Source organism: Papaver somniferum, chromosome 4, assembly GCF_003573695.1.
Source record: "Papaver somniferum cultivar HN1 chromosome 4, ASM357369v1, whole genome shotgun sequence".
Classification (NCBI taxonomy): domain Eukaryota; kingdom Viridiplantae; phylum Streptophyta; class Magnoliopsida; order Ranunculales; family Papaveraceae; genus Papaver; species Papaver somniferum.
In genome coordinates this window covers 5270771-5290063 of record NC_039361.1, presented here as the reverse complement: position 1 = coordinate 5290063, position 19293 = coordinate 5270771, and the positions used below count along the sequence as shown (strand labels likewise).

Sequence of the window (19293 nt, the reverse complement as noted above, 5' to 3'; positions counted from 1 at the left end):
ATCCGAGTTTTCTCGTTTAGTATCTTCATCAGTAACATATCCAACCTTGGCTGCAGCTGCAAAAGTCACTCCATATTTACAATACGAGGTAACATCTCAGACTGGTACCCCTCCAATCTCGTTATCGGAGAAGAAGAACGTGCTTTGACTTCTATCTGATTTCCTGCATCTTCATATATTGGTGTTAGATGTATGCTTTAAGCTTGAATCGTTAACTGTTATGCCCGGAGATTACTGTTTTCACCTTATGATTTCTTTAAATTCGTTAAAACCAGTTGTTTTTCATGCCTATTTCTCAAAAAAAAAAAAAAAAAGCCTTAGTATTTCATTAAACCTTGATTCACAATACGTTGGTTTTCTGCTTTGTGTAGGTTGTTTTCTGTTTTAGCTTTTGCCTTGATTTTCCTAGTGAAAGACCCTCCTGTTTTTCCTGATTGTTTACCTCTTGAATTTGTTGTTGATCGTTGTAAGGCAATAGTCTAAAACCACCAGTTATTTTTAATTCTAAGTATTGGTTTAGTTGTGTTGGTGGTATCCTTTCTTGATTTCCCTATCCTTGCCTTGTGTCTTTCTGATGTGTGTTGCTTTGGTTCAATGTGCTTTTGCACTCAGTTCTGTTTGTAAGGTTTAAATTGACTCCTTTGGTTTGTTATTTTTTCTACCAATGAAATTGAGCTTTCTTATAGTTGTTTTTTATGATCTGGATAGGCCCTTTTGGTGGCACATTTTGAACTGGATTTACCCTTTTAGTCTCTGGGATAACAATTTTCAGTTTTAATTTTTGACTCCCAATGAAATTTGATTTCATGCTTGGCAACTTTCCTCTTCTGCACCAATATCAGGATACTCAAATTAAGGGAAACAGTAATAGCCTACTTGGTGACTCCATCACCTAGTCGTCTATTAGATGTTACGTCATCTGGGAGTCTTCACCAAGGTGACATTTTGGTCACTTTAAGCAGCATATTAATCAGCATATCCACATGTTGGAACTTTAAGCTAAAATCACAGGAGTGTATCGCAGCTTCAACATTTCTTTGTATCACATAAGCAAGCACAAAACTTATTTGGTATGCGAGTGGGTCGATTAATCATGCACCTTCTCTTAAAAGTTTTTCTCAGTTTCATTGTATTTTACTTTTCAGCAGAATTTAATATAGTTTGTATTTACTTTTTGTAAGTTTTCAGCTTGGTCTCTTCTAGACTCTTTACAAGTAGTAGTTTAACAGTTGTAATTCTGCTTGTATTTTGAGTTCAGTTCTAGTAGTTTCTGTAATAGCATAGTAGCTTTTAGATCTAAATCCTTCGAGGGCAGAGACACAGGAATATACTTTAAGTCACCTTCAATGCTAAAGATTCAGGTTGAAGTTAAGGATAACGCCGCGAAACAAGGAGGTAGAAAGATATCGATTGGGAAGTACTCCGCAACACCTGGATACTTATCGGATCAATTGCATCGAAACTCACCACCAACATCCAAGTTCTTATGGACTCAACAATGTCCATCAAAAGTACATCTTTTTTTATGGAAAGCACTCGTCGAAGGCATTCGTACCCTCGACAACCTCATCCAGCACATCTATCCTTGCTGCAATTTCAATCCGGAGATTGATACTCAGATTTTGCTTCACTATCATGATTTTGTAATTTTTGGCCGTCAACTGTTTCTGAACTCTTGGGTATTGCATACCCTCTTGTAATCGCCCTTTAGTAGATTAATAAATATTATGCTTCACAAAAAAAATGTATTTATTAGCAACATAAATTTTGTTTGCACTCGCAAATAGTCCTTCCCAACTAGAATAGAAACACAAGTTTTAAGTTTGGATTATACGCAGAAGTAGGCCTGGTCTGAACCCTCACTTTCATTTCTAGGCCACTTTTTTTATTTCTTGCAAAACTAGGCAAGTTAAACGGATTCCATCCACTTTAACCATCTCGCTCAATTTATCGCGTTGACTTGTCAATATCTCGCCAAAATATCATATAGGGATATCTCATGGATGTGGTAAGATTACTGAAATAACCTTTTTGTACGTGCGTGGTTCTCGTCCATTTCTTCCTTCTTCTTTCTAGTTCTCTCTGGTTCTTCTAAATCAATTTTTTCTTCTGCTAAAATCAAGAGATAACTTAGGAGTTTTTTTCTAATCAAACCTAATTAACATTAATGGTGGATGTTTAGAAGATATTTACATTTATTCCACCTGCAATGGTGTTTTCACAATAGGGAAATTCTTATACGGAATTTGTCTTCCTATCAATTTCAGTCTCCTCGTATCTTTCTTCTTCCTTGGATTAACTGGGTATTAAATCAGTCAAAACCCCCTTTCTTCAAATTTGTCAAATTTCATGAATTGATTGTGATTTCAGCAAAATCCATTATTCAATTTTGTTAATTTCATGACCAGGGTATTTGGGAACCAGCTGTTGTTCTTAATGGGGCTTGGATATACAAATCCAACATATGCTGCTGCTGTTCAGCCTGAAATCCCTGTGTTTACTTTTGTTTTAGCAGCTTTCATGGGGTACTCTCAAATTTCATCCTCCATTTGTTCATTTCAACTTTTTTCCTCTTTTCCTTGCATTTGGGTGACTGGGGAGATTGAATTTTTGCAGCACCGAAAAAGTGAATCTGATGAAAATTGGAGGTCAACTCAAGGTTGGGGGAACAATAGTATGTGTTTCTGGAGCTATACTAATGGTTTTGTTCAAGGGACCATCTATATTTGGAGAGGATGTCACTGAATTGTTGCACGGAGCAGCGACGGCGAATGATTTAGTTTCCGTGGCACAACCAGAACCTGCTGGAGGGTTGATTTCGGGTTTGTTGGGTATTGGTCTTACCAAGTTTCATATTGGGATGCTCTGCTTGATTGGGAACTGCTTTTGTATGGTTGTTTATCTATCCTTCCAGGTATTTAGATGTTTGACAATGGGATGTTCTGCTTGATTGTGGTAATGGTTTGCTTAGATGAACTAGTAGCATTATAAACGAAAGAAACATGTAAAAATTTTCCTGCACCAGCTAGTGACCATTTAGAGGATCAGACCAATTTATAGCAGTTTCTGTTGATATTAGTTCAGCTGTTTAGAATACACTTCTTGGAAAAGTAAATGCACCACACTCGTATTTTAGACAATGAACTGAAGTTCATCTTTCTAAGTACTTCACAAATGATTTTGGTGTGAACTTAGATAGTTCATGTACACTATCGGTCACACCTTTATGTGGATTAATATCAACCTTGCAAGGCGTTTCTTTAACAGGATTATGCCGGTACCTCTATCCATCTGATGACAGTTATTGGCTAGTTGATAACTTACTAAGTAAAATCTATGTTGAAGATATTCAGAGTTACCATTCGGTACTTCTAGCTTGAGCACAGAAATAAATTTAAATTGTATATACTGATTTGTGTATGGCATACATATTCCAGGCTCCGCTGCTACTGAAGTATCCGGCCAGTCTTTCAGTGACTGCATACTCATACTTTTTTGGTGCAATGTTTATGGTTATTGCTGGAATATCTGCCACCGATGGAAATACTGTCTGGACATTGACACCATCTGAGTTAGTTGCAGTTTTCTATGCTGTAAGTACTTCTAATCAGGATTTACTATTTTAGTTATATCATGTACTGAAATTATGGCTAAGTTAAGTGTACCAGTTTACCCCAGTTCATTATCCTTGCCACCGCTGGGGTATGTATAAAATTCATTCTAATTTCATTTCCCTCGTGTTCCTAATTTCACATGAAAAATGGTGCAAATATTCGCAGTTTGCTAATGTAAACACTAAACTCTGATCTTATCGACTCAGGTATGGGATGTTATCTCAAATCAAGAAGCAGTTCAAATTGTTTCTTCAATACCGGATAAACGTAAAGCAGCTAAAAGAATAGTCGAATGTGCCGCACGCGCATGGAAACGTAAAAGACGAGGAATAGCTGCAGATGATATTTATGCTATTTGCCTTTTTTTTCCACCCTTGTGCGTCCACCGTCTCGAAAGTCTGAAGTCTCAAATACTGTACTAAATTGTAAGCTTTAGGTTAGGCAATTGTCTGGGTTAGGGCCATGTTCCCATTCTATGTCACTATTCAGAAGGAAAAAAGGGCCTTCAGTATCAATGTCATTCCCATTCTTCGGACTTTTCTGTAATGTCTGTTGCATTCATTCCCACCGGTGCAGCGTTGCTTCTTTACTGATGATGTATGCTCAGGCAATTCAATGAGTTCAGCAAGCACTGAATGTTCAATAGATTTGAAGGACTAAAACGTCTTTTTAGCTAAGAAGATATGGTCACCTGGAAGATAACTGCAGCTAACTTTCCATCCATCACTTTTGGTCAAAACTTGCCTAGTTTAGCAACAAATAAAAAAAATGGCCTACATTTGAAAAGCACCAAAAAAACAGGCCTATTTTTGTAAAAAACCCTTTAAGTTTCTTAACTGATTTACAGGTCAATCACGTAATCCATCCCCAGATCAATGAAATATAAGACCACCACCAAATACCTTCTCTATCAGCCTCCTTCAATGGGCAATGTCAACCGTTATATCACCGTATCTGCATTAATGTTATACTATGCTTTGAGATGTTGGTGAAAACTAAAAACTGGCGATACTACAATGCAAGAAATTCCAACCCATGACTCTTTACATGGATGAGTCCCATTAAGATTCCAATTCATTAGCTGCTTTGGGTGATTAAGAGACTTGTAAAGCTCTTTAAGAACAACCACATCATCTGATAGATCAAAACTTGAACGGATATGGGGATACGAATAATCATAATTGTGGAAACCCAGATAGACAATAGAGCCATGCCCTGCAGACTGTAAGTAATATTCACAGATCTCTATTAGCATTTTATTTATTTTTTCTTTCTTCTTATTTATAAAGTTTAATCGAACTGTAAAATTTTCTTGAAAATTCTCAGTTCAGGTACATCCAATTGAACCACTACAGGGGTTTCAACAAAATCTCGTACTGCCTAATCGATAAAGTAAATTACCAATATATGTCAGCCTCAATAATCGCATTTGGGGAGCAAGTTTTATGTCAACGACAACGTATTTGGCTGGTCATCATGATATACGAGAACGGCGTATTGGGTTTGATCTTTCAAGCTGTTGATAGAGGAGAAGAAAACTAACATTTATCGGTGCTACTACTTCTACTAATATAATTTAATTAACGTTGTTTTTTTCTTTTGTAATTGTATATTTGTTTGTTTTTACAATTATAAATAAATGTTAATGTGTTCAGTTTGTTATCCTCATGTCCTTGAACTTTGTTTTGTTATCGAATGTAAGTAAGAATTTAGGATCATGAACTCACGGCAAAGTAGCTCAATTCGGGTCAATTTCATTTTTATGCTGAATTGCTGATCATTCATGTCATTTCTACCAAGAATCCTTTCCAAGCATACTACGTATACAATTTCCAAGCATATTACGTATACAACAACTAGTGGTAGCGTAGCCAACTACAGATTTAATCCCACATGGACAGTTAAAGAAAGGAATGGAAACGAGACACTATAAAATTGGACGTTAGTTACAAGAATAAGCATAGCTTAATTTCTCGGCCTTTTGACGAAGATCAAATAGTATCTGTTCTTATCAGTTTAATATCTGAATATCTGATATGCTTGCTTCTGGGGTTCTTCGTGTGTCCTGTTTGCGTTGCACTACTACAAAGGCCCTGCAGACCGAACCAAAACTAAAGCAAAAAATATTGGGTCTTTATTTTTTCTCATGGGGGAGTTCCCATCGAAGTAGCTTGCTACTGGGTTCTCATGCATCGCAATTGCATTGCACTACTGCACAGGCCTGGTGCACCCAATGCATCGCAATTGCATTGCATTGCACTATCACCAAGTAATAAAGAATAAAAAACATTTGGTCTTTGTGTATGTTTCCCTGCATTCGATTCAGAAGGAGGTTGTCCTAGTTACTGGATGAACTAGAGTTGCTAGGTCACATTCGAGGTTAAAGTAGGTTCGTAGAGGAATTGTAACGTAACCTAATTAAAGATTTACCTTAGTGAACAGATAATGGTTGGGTTGTCTGTTTGAGGGAAGCAATAGATAGTTTGAGTTGAGGTAGTTTTGGAGCACTGTTTTGGGAGAATCTTTCTTTCAAATCTTTCCAAACCAGCAAAGAAGAGGTAAGGAAGATAATCAACACTAACTTTGATTTCACGTGTTGTGGAGGAGCAAATCCAGCTAAAAACGAATCATCAGCACGTTTCCGGTGTTTTGATGGTTGTGTGCAGGATTATCAGTTGAAGAAGGTTCAGCAAGAATATTATTAACAAAACCTAGCTTTGCTCTAGCACTAAGTGCCTTAGTCATACTACGTACCCAAGTACTATAGTTGTCACCATATAAAACAGGTAGAAAAAGTGGGGTTTTCTGAAGGATAAAATAAATAATTAATGGGTGTCTTAGGGGTTTGAGAGTTTGAAGAGTTTTCAGTTTCAGAACCTCCAGCCATGATGCAAGAGAGAAAATAAATAATTTGAACGTCAAAATTATGAGGGGATAACATAAAGATTTTCCAACTGGATGGTTTTATTGATTTACAGATCGACAATGGTTATGGGATTGCATTGGCAATGGTTCACCGCTGCATCTGTATCTGTATCATTGTATGTCTAGCTAGTCAAAGATTGTTCACAAAAGATCCTATTAGTAGTATAACCTTGTACATTTAGATTATTTAGTTGTAGAACAGTTCGCAAGTACAAAATTAAGATAACAAAAGCAGAACGAAAAACAAATTAACAACCATTGCAAACTAACTACCCAGCTGGATCCACCAGATGTCGACATACGGGGCAAGTGTTGCGTTCATGCAACCAAGTAATCAGGCAATCATAATGAAACATATGCGAGCACGGCATGTTGCTTATTTTGGATCCATCTATAATCCCTTCCAAGCATACTGCACAGCAGCTGCTGTCCTTACCGTCTCCATTGTTATGTCTATATTCCTCTTTCTTCAATCCATCCATAAACGATTTCGATGCAGGAATACTTCTTACAGTGTCTCCCTCTATTGATCCAGTTACAATATCATCAACCAAATCATGCTCTTCTTCTACGTCATAATTCTCGTCCATTTTAATTACCACATGGGCAGTAAGGCGAAACGAACCACCTAGTTTTTCTGGAACTTTATATGCACGATTCAAAACACAATCGGTAACGAAATCAACACAGCGCGGATCCAGGCCATCCAAATACGAAAGCATACCAGCTATGGCGTGTTTAACTAAATCGTAAGATTTAAAATTCTCAATCACATGCGTACTCGTATCACTTCGATTAAAGACAGTCCTCGCCGTATCTCCTACGGTTTTATAACGGGAACACTGCAAAACAATTTTTAGCTGAGGAAGTGATGGATTGTTTTCAAGCTCAGTACATTCGACATGACAAGAACAAGAGACGGCTGCATGAGCACAAGGATGATACTCGAAGTGATTTTCCATAGTATGGTAATTAAAATTTTCTTTAGCAATTGAATTAAAGAAAAAGAAGAAAAGAAGTGGTGAAGAATGGCAAAAAAAAAAGGTTCATGGCTCTGTACCTCTATTTATAATAAGGGAATTCATGTCCCAAAACAATGCAAATTCCTGATTGAGCAAGAACCAGGTCCCCTAAACCGCCCTAATTTCTAATACAGAAACGCAAAGACGGAGCTGCCCTTGAGCCAAGGGTAGCCCAACCGCCCTAATTTTTTATTAAAGCACCAGCTAAAAAAAGGGAGAAAGAAAGAGGGAGTTGGGTTACTTTTTATTAAAGCACCGGAGTTGGGTAACATATTGGAGGAAATGGGTTTAGGAAAAGTTTATACGGGAAGTGTTGTTTGGGTTGGCCTTAAATTAAGTGAATTATCGTCAATCAGCGTGTTTTTGCAGACATGACCAATTAAAGGGTTTTTGACTTTTGTAATAATCTTTGAATAGCAAGTTTTCTATCCACATTTGATTCAGAATGTGTTGCTTTTCCATTGATGAGCGTCACACTGATTTGTGCTATACTTCTTTGTACATTTCGTCTGTGAAAAGGAAGAACACCGGTAAGTTTCCCTCCTGCTGCAAGAAGAATGGGTCTCCCTTCATTGTGCTTTGACTGATGAAACTTTTCAGATTATAAATTCTGAATGCCACAACTTTTATTATTATTCCAATTTCTTTTCATCGCATATAAAAGATACGGAGTATGTTTTTCAGTTTTTCTTCTTTATGGGCATTTCTTGTAGAAACTGGTCGTATTAAGTGGCTGGACGATTGTGCTCTCGAACAACTTTTGATTGCTGGTGCAGCTGGCTGTGCTCTGGATGGTGCTGAACTACCGAAACTGTAGAAACCCCTCGGTAAGTTCAGTTTCTATGGGCTTAACGTACTCTGTTGTTTTCTCCTTGTCCAACCACTTGTAGTTAGAATCCTATGTGGCCAAGTCTGAAAAGTTCAACATTGTTTTTGTTTCTCAAACTATGGTATTAATTATTTTTGAACTACATTCTCAGGAACTCAAGTGAAACACTGCATTAAAAATCCGCAAAAAATCATACCATAATTTGCTAGTTTAGCACTACATGAGCGTAGATACTAAATACCGCACGTCTATTATGTGTGCAAAGTAATGGTTTGATAAATGAACGAAGGGTATCGCGTACAGTATATTTAAGATGACGCATCAGATGACGTCAGAAGAATCACGAGTAAAGTGTGATGGTCGTGCGAAGTTATAGAGTACGTGCGAGAAGAGTCAAAGTAAGCGTGCGTTAATGATGCACGCCAGATCCGAAAATAAGGACTTTATTAGTTGTCATCCATTATGTAAAATCCCTATATAAGGGACCGAGCGACCATGTAAAGAGAGAGATCTTTTTGAGAGCTTAGACTTGGAATTTAGGAGAGAGAAAGATTATTTGTTATCCAAGTTAGAGTTCATTTCAACTCTTGTAACCATATTGAAGATTCTATGAATGAATGTATGAATTTTAAGATGATTACTTGAATTGTTATTAAGATTTCATTAAGGGTGTGGTTGTAGGATTTCCTGCAACTACATTTTGGCACTAGAAATCAGCTTGGAGTGATATACCGTTGTGGTGAAAGTTTAGAAGTTTAAACCTAAAAGTTCAAAAGGACAGCCTCAGAAATTTCATCTTCATTATTCAAATTTTTAGTTCTTTACAGAGAAGTTCTTCTTTTAATTAATTGAAACAAAAAAAACAAAAATGGTAAGACAAAATTCTGCAGCAGGACAGTCGGTACCGATTAGAAGGAGCGGGAGAATCGCTGGAAGAAGAAGGAGTGAAATTGCATATTCATCCAGGATGGGAGAAAGACATAATCAAGATCAACAAGACATAATCAAAATATCTTTTTCATTATAATGATATTATATGAGAAAAAGGTAAAAATAAGATTCCAATTAACACACCAGAAATAAAGACCTTCACAAAAGGCATCATAAATAAAGACTCCAATTAAGGAGCTTAGTTATCTGATTGTGGCGTGCACCCTAGTTCGCATACAGCAAGAGGCACAATAATACCTAACGCGTGTCATAATTCGGATGCTAGTTAGCATGGCTCAAGTGAAAGTTACACCGACCCTGGAGCTTGAATCATGGAGATTTGGGGTGAAATAAAAACCCATCCAGGAGAGGCGCCTAAATCGAAAGATTAAGGTGACAAGGTCTCTCCTAAGGAGTGCAGAAACTCGATCAAGGCGCAGAGGTACACGGTTGAGTCAAGGGTACCTGGACGCTCTTGACAAGTCTTGATTATGATGCACTCGGTCCGAAGAAATCCTACTTAGGGTGCGGTCTTGTAACCATAAGCCATATCGGTGGAGGGATAAGAGGACGCGAAAACAACTGATTGTTGCATTACTGGATGGGAGGAGCCCACCCTAACCCGGTAGGGGGTACGCCTCCTTGAAGGGGCAATCAAGGGGAATATAAGGACGACACCCTCCATTAGGGATCTGAATTGTGTCAAAAGACGCAAATATTATGAGGCGTTTTACTCACGGGAGTATTAAGACTTGTCATATTTGTGCAACAATAAACCCTTAAGAGGCAATAATACAAGAAGATGATAAGGCGAGATCAATGGGTCACTGCGCGAAAGCGTAAGGGTGTCTTGTGATTTCGTCGCGCAGAAACAATATCATATACTAGGAAAAATAAGACCTTTAACTAGGAAGGCTAAATAAGACCTCATGAGAAAAATAATATAGAAGCTAATAATTATTGTTTTGCAGGATGAATATAACTTGTGAATATAGTCGCATGGTTATAAGACAAAGAGAATTTCTCACAAGAGAATTTCGCATGGAAACACGAAGAACATGGCTGAGGCAAAGGTAAATTTGTAAGAGGACCAAAAGGTATATAATCTGATATATAATACCAAGACGTACTATGACATAAGAAGAATATGTACATATATAATAATCTTACATATTAGCTTCATTCAATCATACGCCGTTGAATACCAGAGGCAAGTATGGGAATGCAAACATTTAGAAGGGTGTTATGCGCCCCCACGTGATAGATTTACGCATAAATTATTTGTCATTACGCATAAGATATATAATATGATATATAAAAGGATGTTATCCCAAACTAATCTCATTTTCTGGAAAATGAAGTTTTTATACAGGTATATAACAAGGAGAATATACAATAAAGGAGTACCAAATATTCAAAAATATTACATTAAAGAAGCAGTTTTCAGAAGTTAATGTGACAAGATAAAAAAGATCTTGAAGAGCAAAGAAATTACTTCTTGCCTGTGTTATCTTCGTTAATCTCATCAGTCTCAGAACCATCAGCTCCAGATTCATTATCTTCTTCAATTTCCTCATATTCTTCATCTTCTCTTTCACTATCAGAGATATCAGAAGTTTCTTCATTAGGAGGAATATCAGTAAACTTATACTTTGAAAGAGGAATGCCATTCTCAGCACAGATCTTTTTAATTGCTGCATCACGAACGCGAATAGCATCTTTGCTATTATTTGATATGGTGTTAGAAAATTGTTTCTTTAGCCTGCGATATTTAGAATCACGTGCGATAAGCTTCGCCTCCAGACTTTTTTCAGTGGCAATCTTTGATTCAAACTCCTGAATTTGATTGCAAATTTCTTTCTCAACCACTACAAAGGAAGTAAGAATGTTAATATCACTTACAAAAAATTGATCAAGAAATAACAAATGGAAAGGCATACTGAACGACCTTCTTTATTGGAAATAGTATCTTTAATAAAAGAGGAATGATCTGACTCAAGGCTCACATTCACAGCTAAGTCATTCCTAGCATTATCTAAGACTCTAGCAGCCAACCAAATTCGACATCGCTTTCTATGAGAAGTCAAGAACGAATCATGTTTTCTCGTTCAACAAGTGCGTACCTCTCCCTTAAATCTCGATCTCGTTCCACTTGAACTTGAAGAACCGTCTCTTGGAATTTCTTTAAAGATTTCGCACCATTAAGAGAAATTTGATCCTTCTCAGCGATAAGAGTGCTAATCCTGTCTTGCAGAGCTTTCTTTTTCTCTTTAATTTCTAAAATGCGACGTCTAAAATTGTTAGTATTAGATAAGGCACTCCTATGGTGAATATTAAGATATTGGTACTTCTCCTTAAGCTCCTCCAAGGAAAAGGTATTCAACTTGTTATCAGCAAAGCTACTTAGAGAAGCATTAAGATACTCTAGAAGAATATCATCATCAACAGGATGAGGGAGAGAGCGAAATAAAGAAGTCGCCTCATCAGTAAGGATGTAAATCTCTGCAGGAATAGATAATTACAATAGGAGCAAAAGACATGAATAAACAGGTTGACAAAAGGAGTAAAGTATTACGCACCAGCTAATTGTTCATTCCTTTTTTAAGACCGGATATCTTGTTTGAGCAGGAAGAGACATCGTATTCAAGTTGGTGGTTTCTCTTGCGAAGATCAGCAGCGTCATTCTCATGAATGGAAGCTTGGGACTTAAGTTCATTATTTTTAGCTGCAAACCTGCGAAGCCTCCTTTCATAGTCTGAAGAGACAACATATGATGAGAGAGCCACCTGCGAGGTTATTAAATAAGTGTGGGAAACTTTCGCATGATGCAAATTTAAGGAAATTGCGAAGGTATAAGAAATTACCATAGAAGAAAGCGAATATTGAAAACTGGGGCTCAAAGCTGAGGCAGCTCCACAAAGAGAATAATCATCCAAAGTAGGAGCATCTATTATCTTCGCAAGAGTCTTACATATGTGAGCCAACGAATCATCTCCAATTGCTGTCATGGAGTCATAGAAAATACCAGATATTTGCTCCATTGCATATGTAATAGAGGGATCTTCGCCAAGAATACTGTCATCATCATTGTCGGAATGAGAACTTGAAGAAGAAAAGGAAGGTGCTTTCCGCTTCTTAGAAGGATTCTTGGAAGAAGATTTGGAAGCAGTCTTTTTACTACGAATTACACCTTTTCCTTTCACGCTTACAGTTCCACCAGAGCCACGAACCTCTTTAACAATCTCCTCCTACGCAAATAATGGAATATAAGAAATAGAGGAAGCAATATTGTTAAAATTAAACAAAGGGTATTTCTTACTTCATTATTGTGCGAAGGTGTCGCTCGAGACGATTTTTTGGCCTTTTTTGCTTGATCAACCATCTGAAATGAGGGAAAAAGGTAAGAGCGGTAGAAGATAAAAAAAAAAAAAAAAAAAAAAAAAAAAAGGGAAATAAAGATAATTAAAGATAGCATACCACTTTCTCTTCTTCGGGCCATCTAAATACCCAAGGATTATAAGCAGGAAGCCCCTCAGGAAGGGGAAGAATTAAGCCATGTTCATCCCTACCAGTTATGTATGGGCCCACCAAGATAATTGGATAATCTAACCATCGCATGTCATTCGACCAACGAGCGGTATTATTTGTAGTATCATGCCAATCGACATCTCGCATGATTCTTTTCTCTTCAGCAATACCATCTTTTCTTGACAAGCGAACACCCCATTTAGAGGCGCTACTTTTCATAATGGTAACCTCGTAATTCTTGAAAAAAATTCTAAGGTATAATCAGCAGGATTAATTTCCTCATCTCGATTATCAGGATTTCGCTTCTCCACTGGGTACTGAGATTCTAAACCTGTTGCGCGACGAGCATATTCAAGAGCTATTCTAATACTATCACCGCTAAGTTGAAATATGCCACGCGAAAAACTCGCATGTGAAAGGATCTCATAAAATAATGGAATTCTGGGATCATAAAGGGGAATAGGAAGACCAGCAAGAAGTTGTCCCACCGAAATGATGATTTTTTGGTCACTCCATTCCTCAAGAGAAAACCATTCAGGTCCAAGTTTAGATGAAGGTTTTGATCCAGCAGGGACAGATAACGAGAAACCCCGAGCACCAAACTCGTTCTTCAATCTATCAAATGCCTGTTTTTTCTTCCAACCAGCTTCAGACATTTTTTAGTATGGGAATGAGGAATAATGAAAACATGATCAGAGATGATCTTGATCAAGATGGGAGAGAAGAAATCAGAGGAGTAGCAGCAGAAGAAAATAGTTGCAGAGAATAAAGAAAAGACCAAGAGTAAAATGAATTATGAAGAAGAAGAAGAGTAAATAAGATATTTACTCTCGATTCCCGAGATATTCACCCATTAATGCGATGATTGAGAATGAAAAAGCGGTTATAAAAGACGTGTCAGTACAAGAGTAGCTGAAAAGACACGCGTAAGTTTTCACGCTTAAATTAGGGGAATATGTCAGCTGAAAAGAATACGAAAAGATGAATGAGTGCGGAATTTTAAATCGGAGTTTCTCATATCGTTCCCTTTCCAAAGAAACGACATGAGAAGAGGCAAAATGTAGATACTAAATACCGCACGTTTATTATGTGTGCGAAGTAATGGTTTGATAAATGAGCGAAGGGTATCGCGTACAATATATTTAAGTTGATGCATCAGATGACGTCAGAAGAATCACGAGTAAAGTGTGATGATCGTGCGAAGTTATAGAGTACGTGCGAGAAGAGTCAAAGTAAGTGTGCGTTAATGACGCACGCCAGATCCGAAAATAAGGGCTTTATTAGCTGTCATCCACTATGTAAAATCCCAATATAAGGGACCGAGCGATCATGTAAAGAGAGAGCTCTTTTTGAGAGCTTAGACTTGGAATTAGGAGAGAGAAATATTATTTTTTCTCCAAGTTAGAGTTCATTTCAACTCTTGTAACCATATTGGAGATTCCATGAATAAATGTATGAATTTTAAAATGATTACTTGAATTGTTATTAAGATTTCATTAAGGGTGTGGTTGTAGGATTTCCTGCAACTACAAGGAGGATACTGATAATCCCTCTTTTCTTAAGGCAAGCCAGCCTCTGCAATATAAATCACAATGGTGTTGTTCAGGGTGACAAACATTTAGGTCCGGACACAAACTGGAATAACTATTCATTTGGCGCCTCAAACTTCGAATAACATTGAGGGCATTTTGACTTTGTCCCTAGAAGAATTTTTGTTGTTAGAAGCATTCTCTTTTGTTATTCATCTTCGTTCGTTCAAGTTTCGTCTTAATGAACCATTAGTCAATCAAATTCCATCGAAAGAAGTTGCAGAAGTATCATCCATTCACACGATATTTCCCTGTGTTACTTTCAACTACCCGTTTGGTAAAGAATTAGGCAGGCTAAAAAAAAAAGACTAAGATCAATAATTAACGATTATTACATGAAACTAGTCGGAAGCCTGACAAGCCAAGTTCCAACGACATACTACTACATTAATTGAACAGGTTGATCTGCTAGCCTACCAGCGAGTTTCATGGGTAACCTAGCCAAAGGAGCCGAAACGGATGGGGGCTGAGATTGTGTCACAAGGAGGGCGAACTAACTCTACCTTCCATGTTAATTTCTACAATATTACGTCACTGGGGGCTCGAACCTGGAACCTCCTGCAAAGCATGAAACTTTGGAGAACGGGAATGACTAGCTGAGCTAGGCGCCCGTTCTTTGAGGATTAACTAAGAAAAAATGCGAAAGAAAAAAGTTCACAATGCCAAAGAAAAAATATTTGGTGAGCCATGCAAAATTTGAGGATTAATTAGACCCAAGTTTTACGTTTGTGAACAACTTAATAAAACTTTAGTTTGCTCACGATTTCCTGTGATTCATATGTTTTGGTAGAGTTTTCGTAAAAAAGTATATAAGACCCCCACCATACAATCTCCTATGGAGATGTATAAGTTTCCTACCTTTAATGAAATTTCTAAAATGTTTTCAACCTTGATCGTATTTTTGTTGATGTCAGATGATCTCCATTCTCAGTAATCATATGCTTTGGGATGTTGGTGAAAACTTAAAATTTAAAAATTGGGATCCCATACTAATAGGAAATAATATAAGAGAGTCTATATTTGAAAGATACGCATATTAAGTTGCGAGAGTTATATTAGGAATTGAGTATCTTTAGTATCTTGAGAATCAAGTCTTGTGTCGTAAGAACCAAGTCTTGTGATTGTATAAATAGTCTGAGTAATTAATGAGAAAGACACACCAAGATTTTATCAATGTAATCTTTTATGCTTCCGCGTTTATGCTCTCCTCTCTCTTGCTCGATCCTTAACATGGTATCAAAGCAAGGTGAGAGGGAGAGGGGAGAGGAAGAAAATTAGATGTTTTCATAAAGAGTTTTGCAAAGTTGGAATAAGGAGAAAAGGACTAAAAGAGGAAGAGGATCGTGCTAAGTTTGATGATAATAGTGAGCTGAGAAGAAGGCAGTCTTATGTCGCTGCTCCAAGACTTGTTGAATCAAGAAGGAAAGAGAGTCTGAATTTTGTTAGGGTTCGGAGCTAACAAAAGATGGTGGATGTTGTTATAAAGTTTGGAGCAAACCAGTGACAACTAATAGAGGTTTCCGAATTCTGGCGAGATATAAAAGAACACCGGATCAGCAAAACTCCGTGTAAAGTTATCAACATAGTTTTTGATAAAAAAAAAAAAAAAAAAACTGAGGAGTTCTGATGAGATGAAGAAGACGTTGTGCTGCTATTTATGAAGATTGAGAAGGAAGATGGAGATGGAGGTGATCATTCATTGACAGGCTTGTGTTTATGGTAGTTTTTGGACGAGAGAAGACATGGACGTGCTGCTGCCATTGACGATGCTATGGAGCTCGAGGGAAAACATAGATACTCGGTTACTATTCGGGATCACAGGAGAATGGAGATAGGTTATGATGGATTTGGAACTCGACATTGATGAATGGGTTTGCTGTCGATCACGGATCGGATGGTGGTGATCGGTATTGGTTGATATGGAGCGAGTTTGGTGCCAAAATTAACACCGGCAAACTTGGTGGTTGCTGTTGAAATACCCATGAATAACTTCGTCGTTAAACCTAGAAGAAAGCAGATGGTTTCCGAGAATCTACTGATGAACGACGACGTTTGAAGACATTAGAAATACAGATGTTAAAAAAAAAATCAAGGAAGAGTTGTTTCCATTGAATTATGAGAAGATTGAGCAGAGATTTCCCCACCGAGAAAATCAGGGAAGAATATGATGCGGTGGTTACTACTGTTGATTGAATTGGTGAAGTTTGGAGAAAGAAAATTAGATGATGGTTGCCGTTGAGAAGAAGAGATGATGTCGCTGCATCGATGAGTTGATGGTGATAAACGTAAGAGATAAGATTGTTACTGTTAAGACAGAATTTACCTTGGTCTCTTTTGTGATAATGCAGAGAAGAACCCTAGTGAAACTAAAGAAAACATTGTGTCGAAGTGGACCGAAATGTCCCTGAACTACGAAGATGGGACCGGAATGTCCCTAAACTACAAAGAGGACCTAAATGTCCCTAAACTATGATGGAACGCGTATGTTCTAAAACTACGATTGGGGACCGTAATGTCCTTAAACTTCCGAAGATGGGACCGTAATGTCCTTAAACTTCCGAAGGGGACCGAAATGTCCTTAAACTACGAAGATGGGGCCGAAATGTCCCTAAACTACGAAAGGGACTGTAATGTCCTTAAACTTTCGAATATGGGACCGTAATGTCCTTAAACTTCCGAAGATGGGACCGTAATGTCCTTAAATTACGAAGATAGGACCGAGACGTCTTTAAACTACGAAGGGGACCGAGATGTCCTTAAACTACGATTGGAAGATATTTTCGAAAAAGCGTTAGGAAAAACTCAGTTTAAATTTCTTTTGTCCAAGATGGGCATTCGTGATCTACATGCTCCATCTTGAGGGAGGGTAATAGGAAATAATATAAGAGAGTCTATATTTAGAAGATACGCATATTAAGTTGCGAGAGTTATATTAGGAATTGAGTATCTTGAGTATCTTGAGAATCAAGTCTTGTGTCGTAAGAACCAAGTCTTGTGATTGTATAAATAGCCTGAGGAATTAATGAAAAAGGCACACCAAAATTTTATCAATGTAATCTTTTATGCTTCCGCGTTTATGCTCTCCTCTCTCTTGCTCGATCCTTAACACATACATATTGGGCACCAAGTATATGTCCCGTCAGGTAAGTAATTAGCATACACAAATATCTAATAGTATCAAAAAAAAAAATTGATTCCTTCTCATTCATAAATTAAATTCTAATTGCATTGTAAATTTTCCTGAATATGCTCAGGTACATCCACATGAACCACTTCACTGTCGAATCTTGCGATCACTAGAAGTATATTTCTTATTGAGATAAACCACAAGAAATTCGGACGGTTCATGATATCGGAGAAAAGGCATATAGGATTCAATCCTTCAAGCTGTTCATATAGAGCTGAAGAAAATTCTACACTAGACAAAATATCAATTTTCTTTTTTGTTTGTTTGGTTTTAAACAAATGAATGTTAATGTATTTAGTTTCTTAAACTCGTGTCCATACGTAACTAGAGTTTAATAACTCACCGCAATGCAGTTAAATTTGAATCGATCACTTTTTTATGCTGATCTTTCCTGTCATTTGTACCAAACTTATAAATTGGCTAGAGGTTTAAAATAATAATAAAAAAAAACTCATGACCAACACCAGATTACCAACGTCTAGGGTTACATAATCATCGTTGCAAGCTGATGCAGACAATCATGATGAAACATATCCACATACTACTCAGTACAGTAAATAAAGAAATTAAGTAACTACTCGGCTGGTTCCACCTGATATCCACATACGGGGCACGAGTTGATTTCATCTAACCAAGTAACCAGACAATCATGATGAAACATATGCGAGCACGGCATCCTGCTTACTTCGGATCCATCTAGAATTCCTTCGAAGCATACTGCACAACCAGCAGTCCCAGCGCTGCTACTATCGATATTGTTTCCATTGTTATGTCTATATTCCTCTTTCTTCAATCCATCAATAAATGATTCTGCTGCAGGAATCCTTGTTACATTGTCTTCCTCCATTGATTCAGTTACACCAACATCCAAGTTCTCTTCGAAATTAATCATCACGAAGGCAGTAACGCAATACGTGCCACCTAGTGGTTCTGCTGGAATTTGTGATACACAATCCAATATACGATCAGTAACGTAATCAAAACACCTCTCAGGAACTTTTAAATCCGAAAGAATACCAACTATTTTGTGTACAACCAAACTGCACGACTTAAAATTCTTAATCACATCGATACGCTCACTACGTGTGCTAGACACAGTTACGGCCGTTCCGTCTTGGATTTGATTATGGGAACTCCGAAACAGAACTTCGAGTTTATTAGGAAGTGATGGGTTATTTTCTTCTGCACTACCATTAGTAGGGGTAAGGGTATAGTATCCAACATCACAAGAACAAGTGAAGGCTATGTGAGCACAAAGATGACCCTCTAAATAATCCATAGAGTACAGAGAAAGAAAAAAATAAGTGCTGAAGAATGACAAGAAAGGGTTCATCACTGTGCATCTCTATTTATAATATGGGAGCGTCAAAAAAATAGGCAATTTCCGAATAGAGCAACAACTACAACAAGTTTCCTAAACCAAGTCTACAACCAAAACTCAAAGATGGAACTGCCCTTAAGACAAGGTGAGCCAGCCCCAACCGCGTAGTCTTTGATAAAGGGAAAAATGAGAATACGCCCCAAAATCCAGTGTAATTTTGGGATAGATCGCGAGATTCCAGTTTTCCGGATTATGCCACGGAATAACAGTTTAGGTCCATGTAAGTTAGAAAGTCAATTTATCGCCAATTGACCAGTCAAAATACCGGGATATGAGATCTCGTGAGGT

At 37.5% G+C, this 19293-nt stretch overlaps 2 protein-coding genes and 1 pseudogene across 2 annotated transcripts; 2 read left to right on the top strand and 1 right to left on the bottom strand.

Moving 5' to 3' along the window:
- Nucleotides 1-247: 247 nt before the first annotated feature.
- LOC113273458 (WAT1-related protein At4g19185-like) lies at nt 248-3629 on the top strand. The gene is made up of 5 exons (XM_026523166.1): nt 248-305; nt 2243-2303; nt 2409-2525; nt 2617-2914; nt 3438-3629. The coding sequence occupies exons 1-5, from the start codon at nt 248-250 to the stop codon at nt 3624-3626; spliced, it is 723 nt and encodes a 240-aa protein (XP_026378951.1). The 3' UTR covers nt 3627-3629.
- A 1950-nt stretch (nt 3630-5579) lies between these two features.
- On the top strand, nt 5580-5849 carry LOC113276817 (annotated as a pseudogene).
- Nucleotides 5850-18198: 12349 nt separating this feature from the next.
- LOC113271866 lies at nt 18199-18903 on the bottom strand. The gene has a single exon (XM_026521789.1). It carries the CDS (start codon nt 18901-18903, stop codon nt 18199-18201), a length of 705 nt encoding a protein of 234 aa, XP_026377574.1.
- Between the last annotated feature and the right edge of the window lie 390 nt (nt 18904-19293).

Bases quoted from the DNA above. Each gene is read 5' to 3' on its own strand.
- LOC113273458 (XM_026523166.1), top strand. From the start codon at position 248: ATGATTTCTTTAAATTCGTTAAAACCAGTTGTTTTTCATGCCTATTTC. The intron at 306-2,242 runs AAAAAAAAAGCC...AATTCTTATACG, and splicing joins TGCCTATTTCTCAAAAAAAA to GAATTTGTCTTCCTATCAAT. The intron at 2,915-3,437 runs GTATTTAGATGT...TACATATTCCAG, and splicing joins TTGTTTATCTATCCTTCCAG to GCTCCGCTGCTACTGAAGTA.
- LOC113271866 (XM_026521789.1), bottom strand. From the start codon at position 18,903: ATGGATTATTTAGAGGGTCATCTTTGTGCTCACATAGCCTTCACTTGT.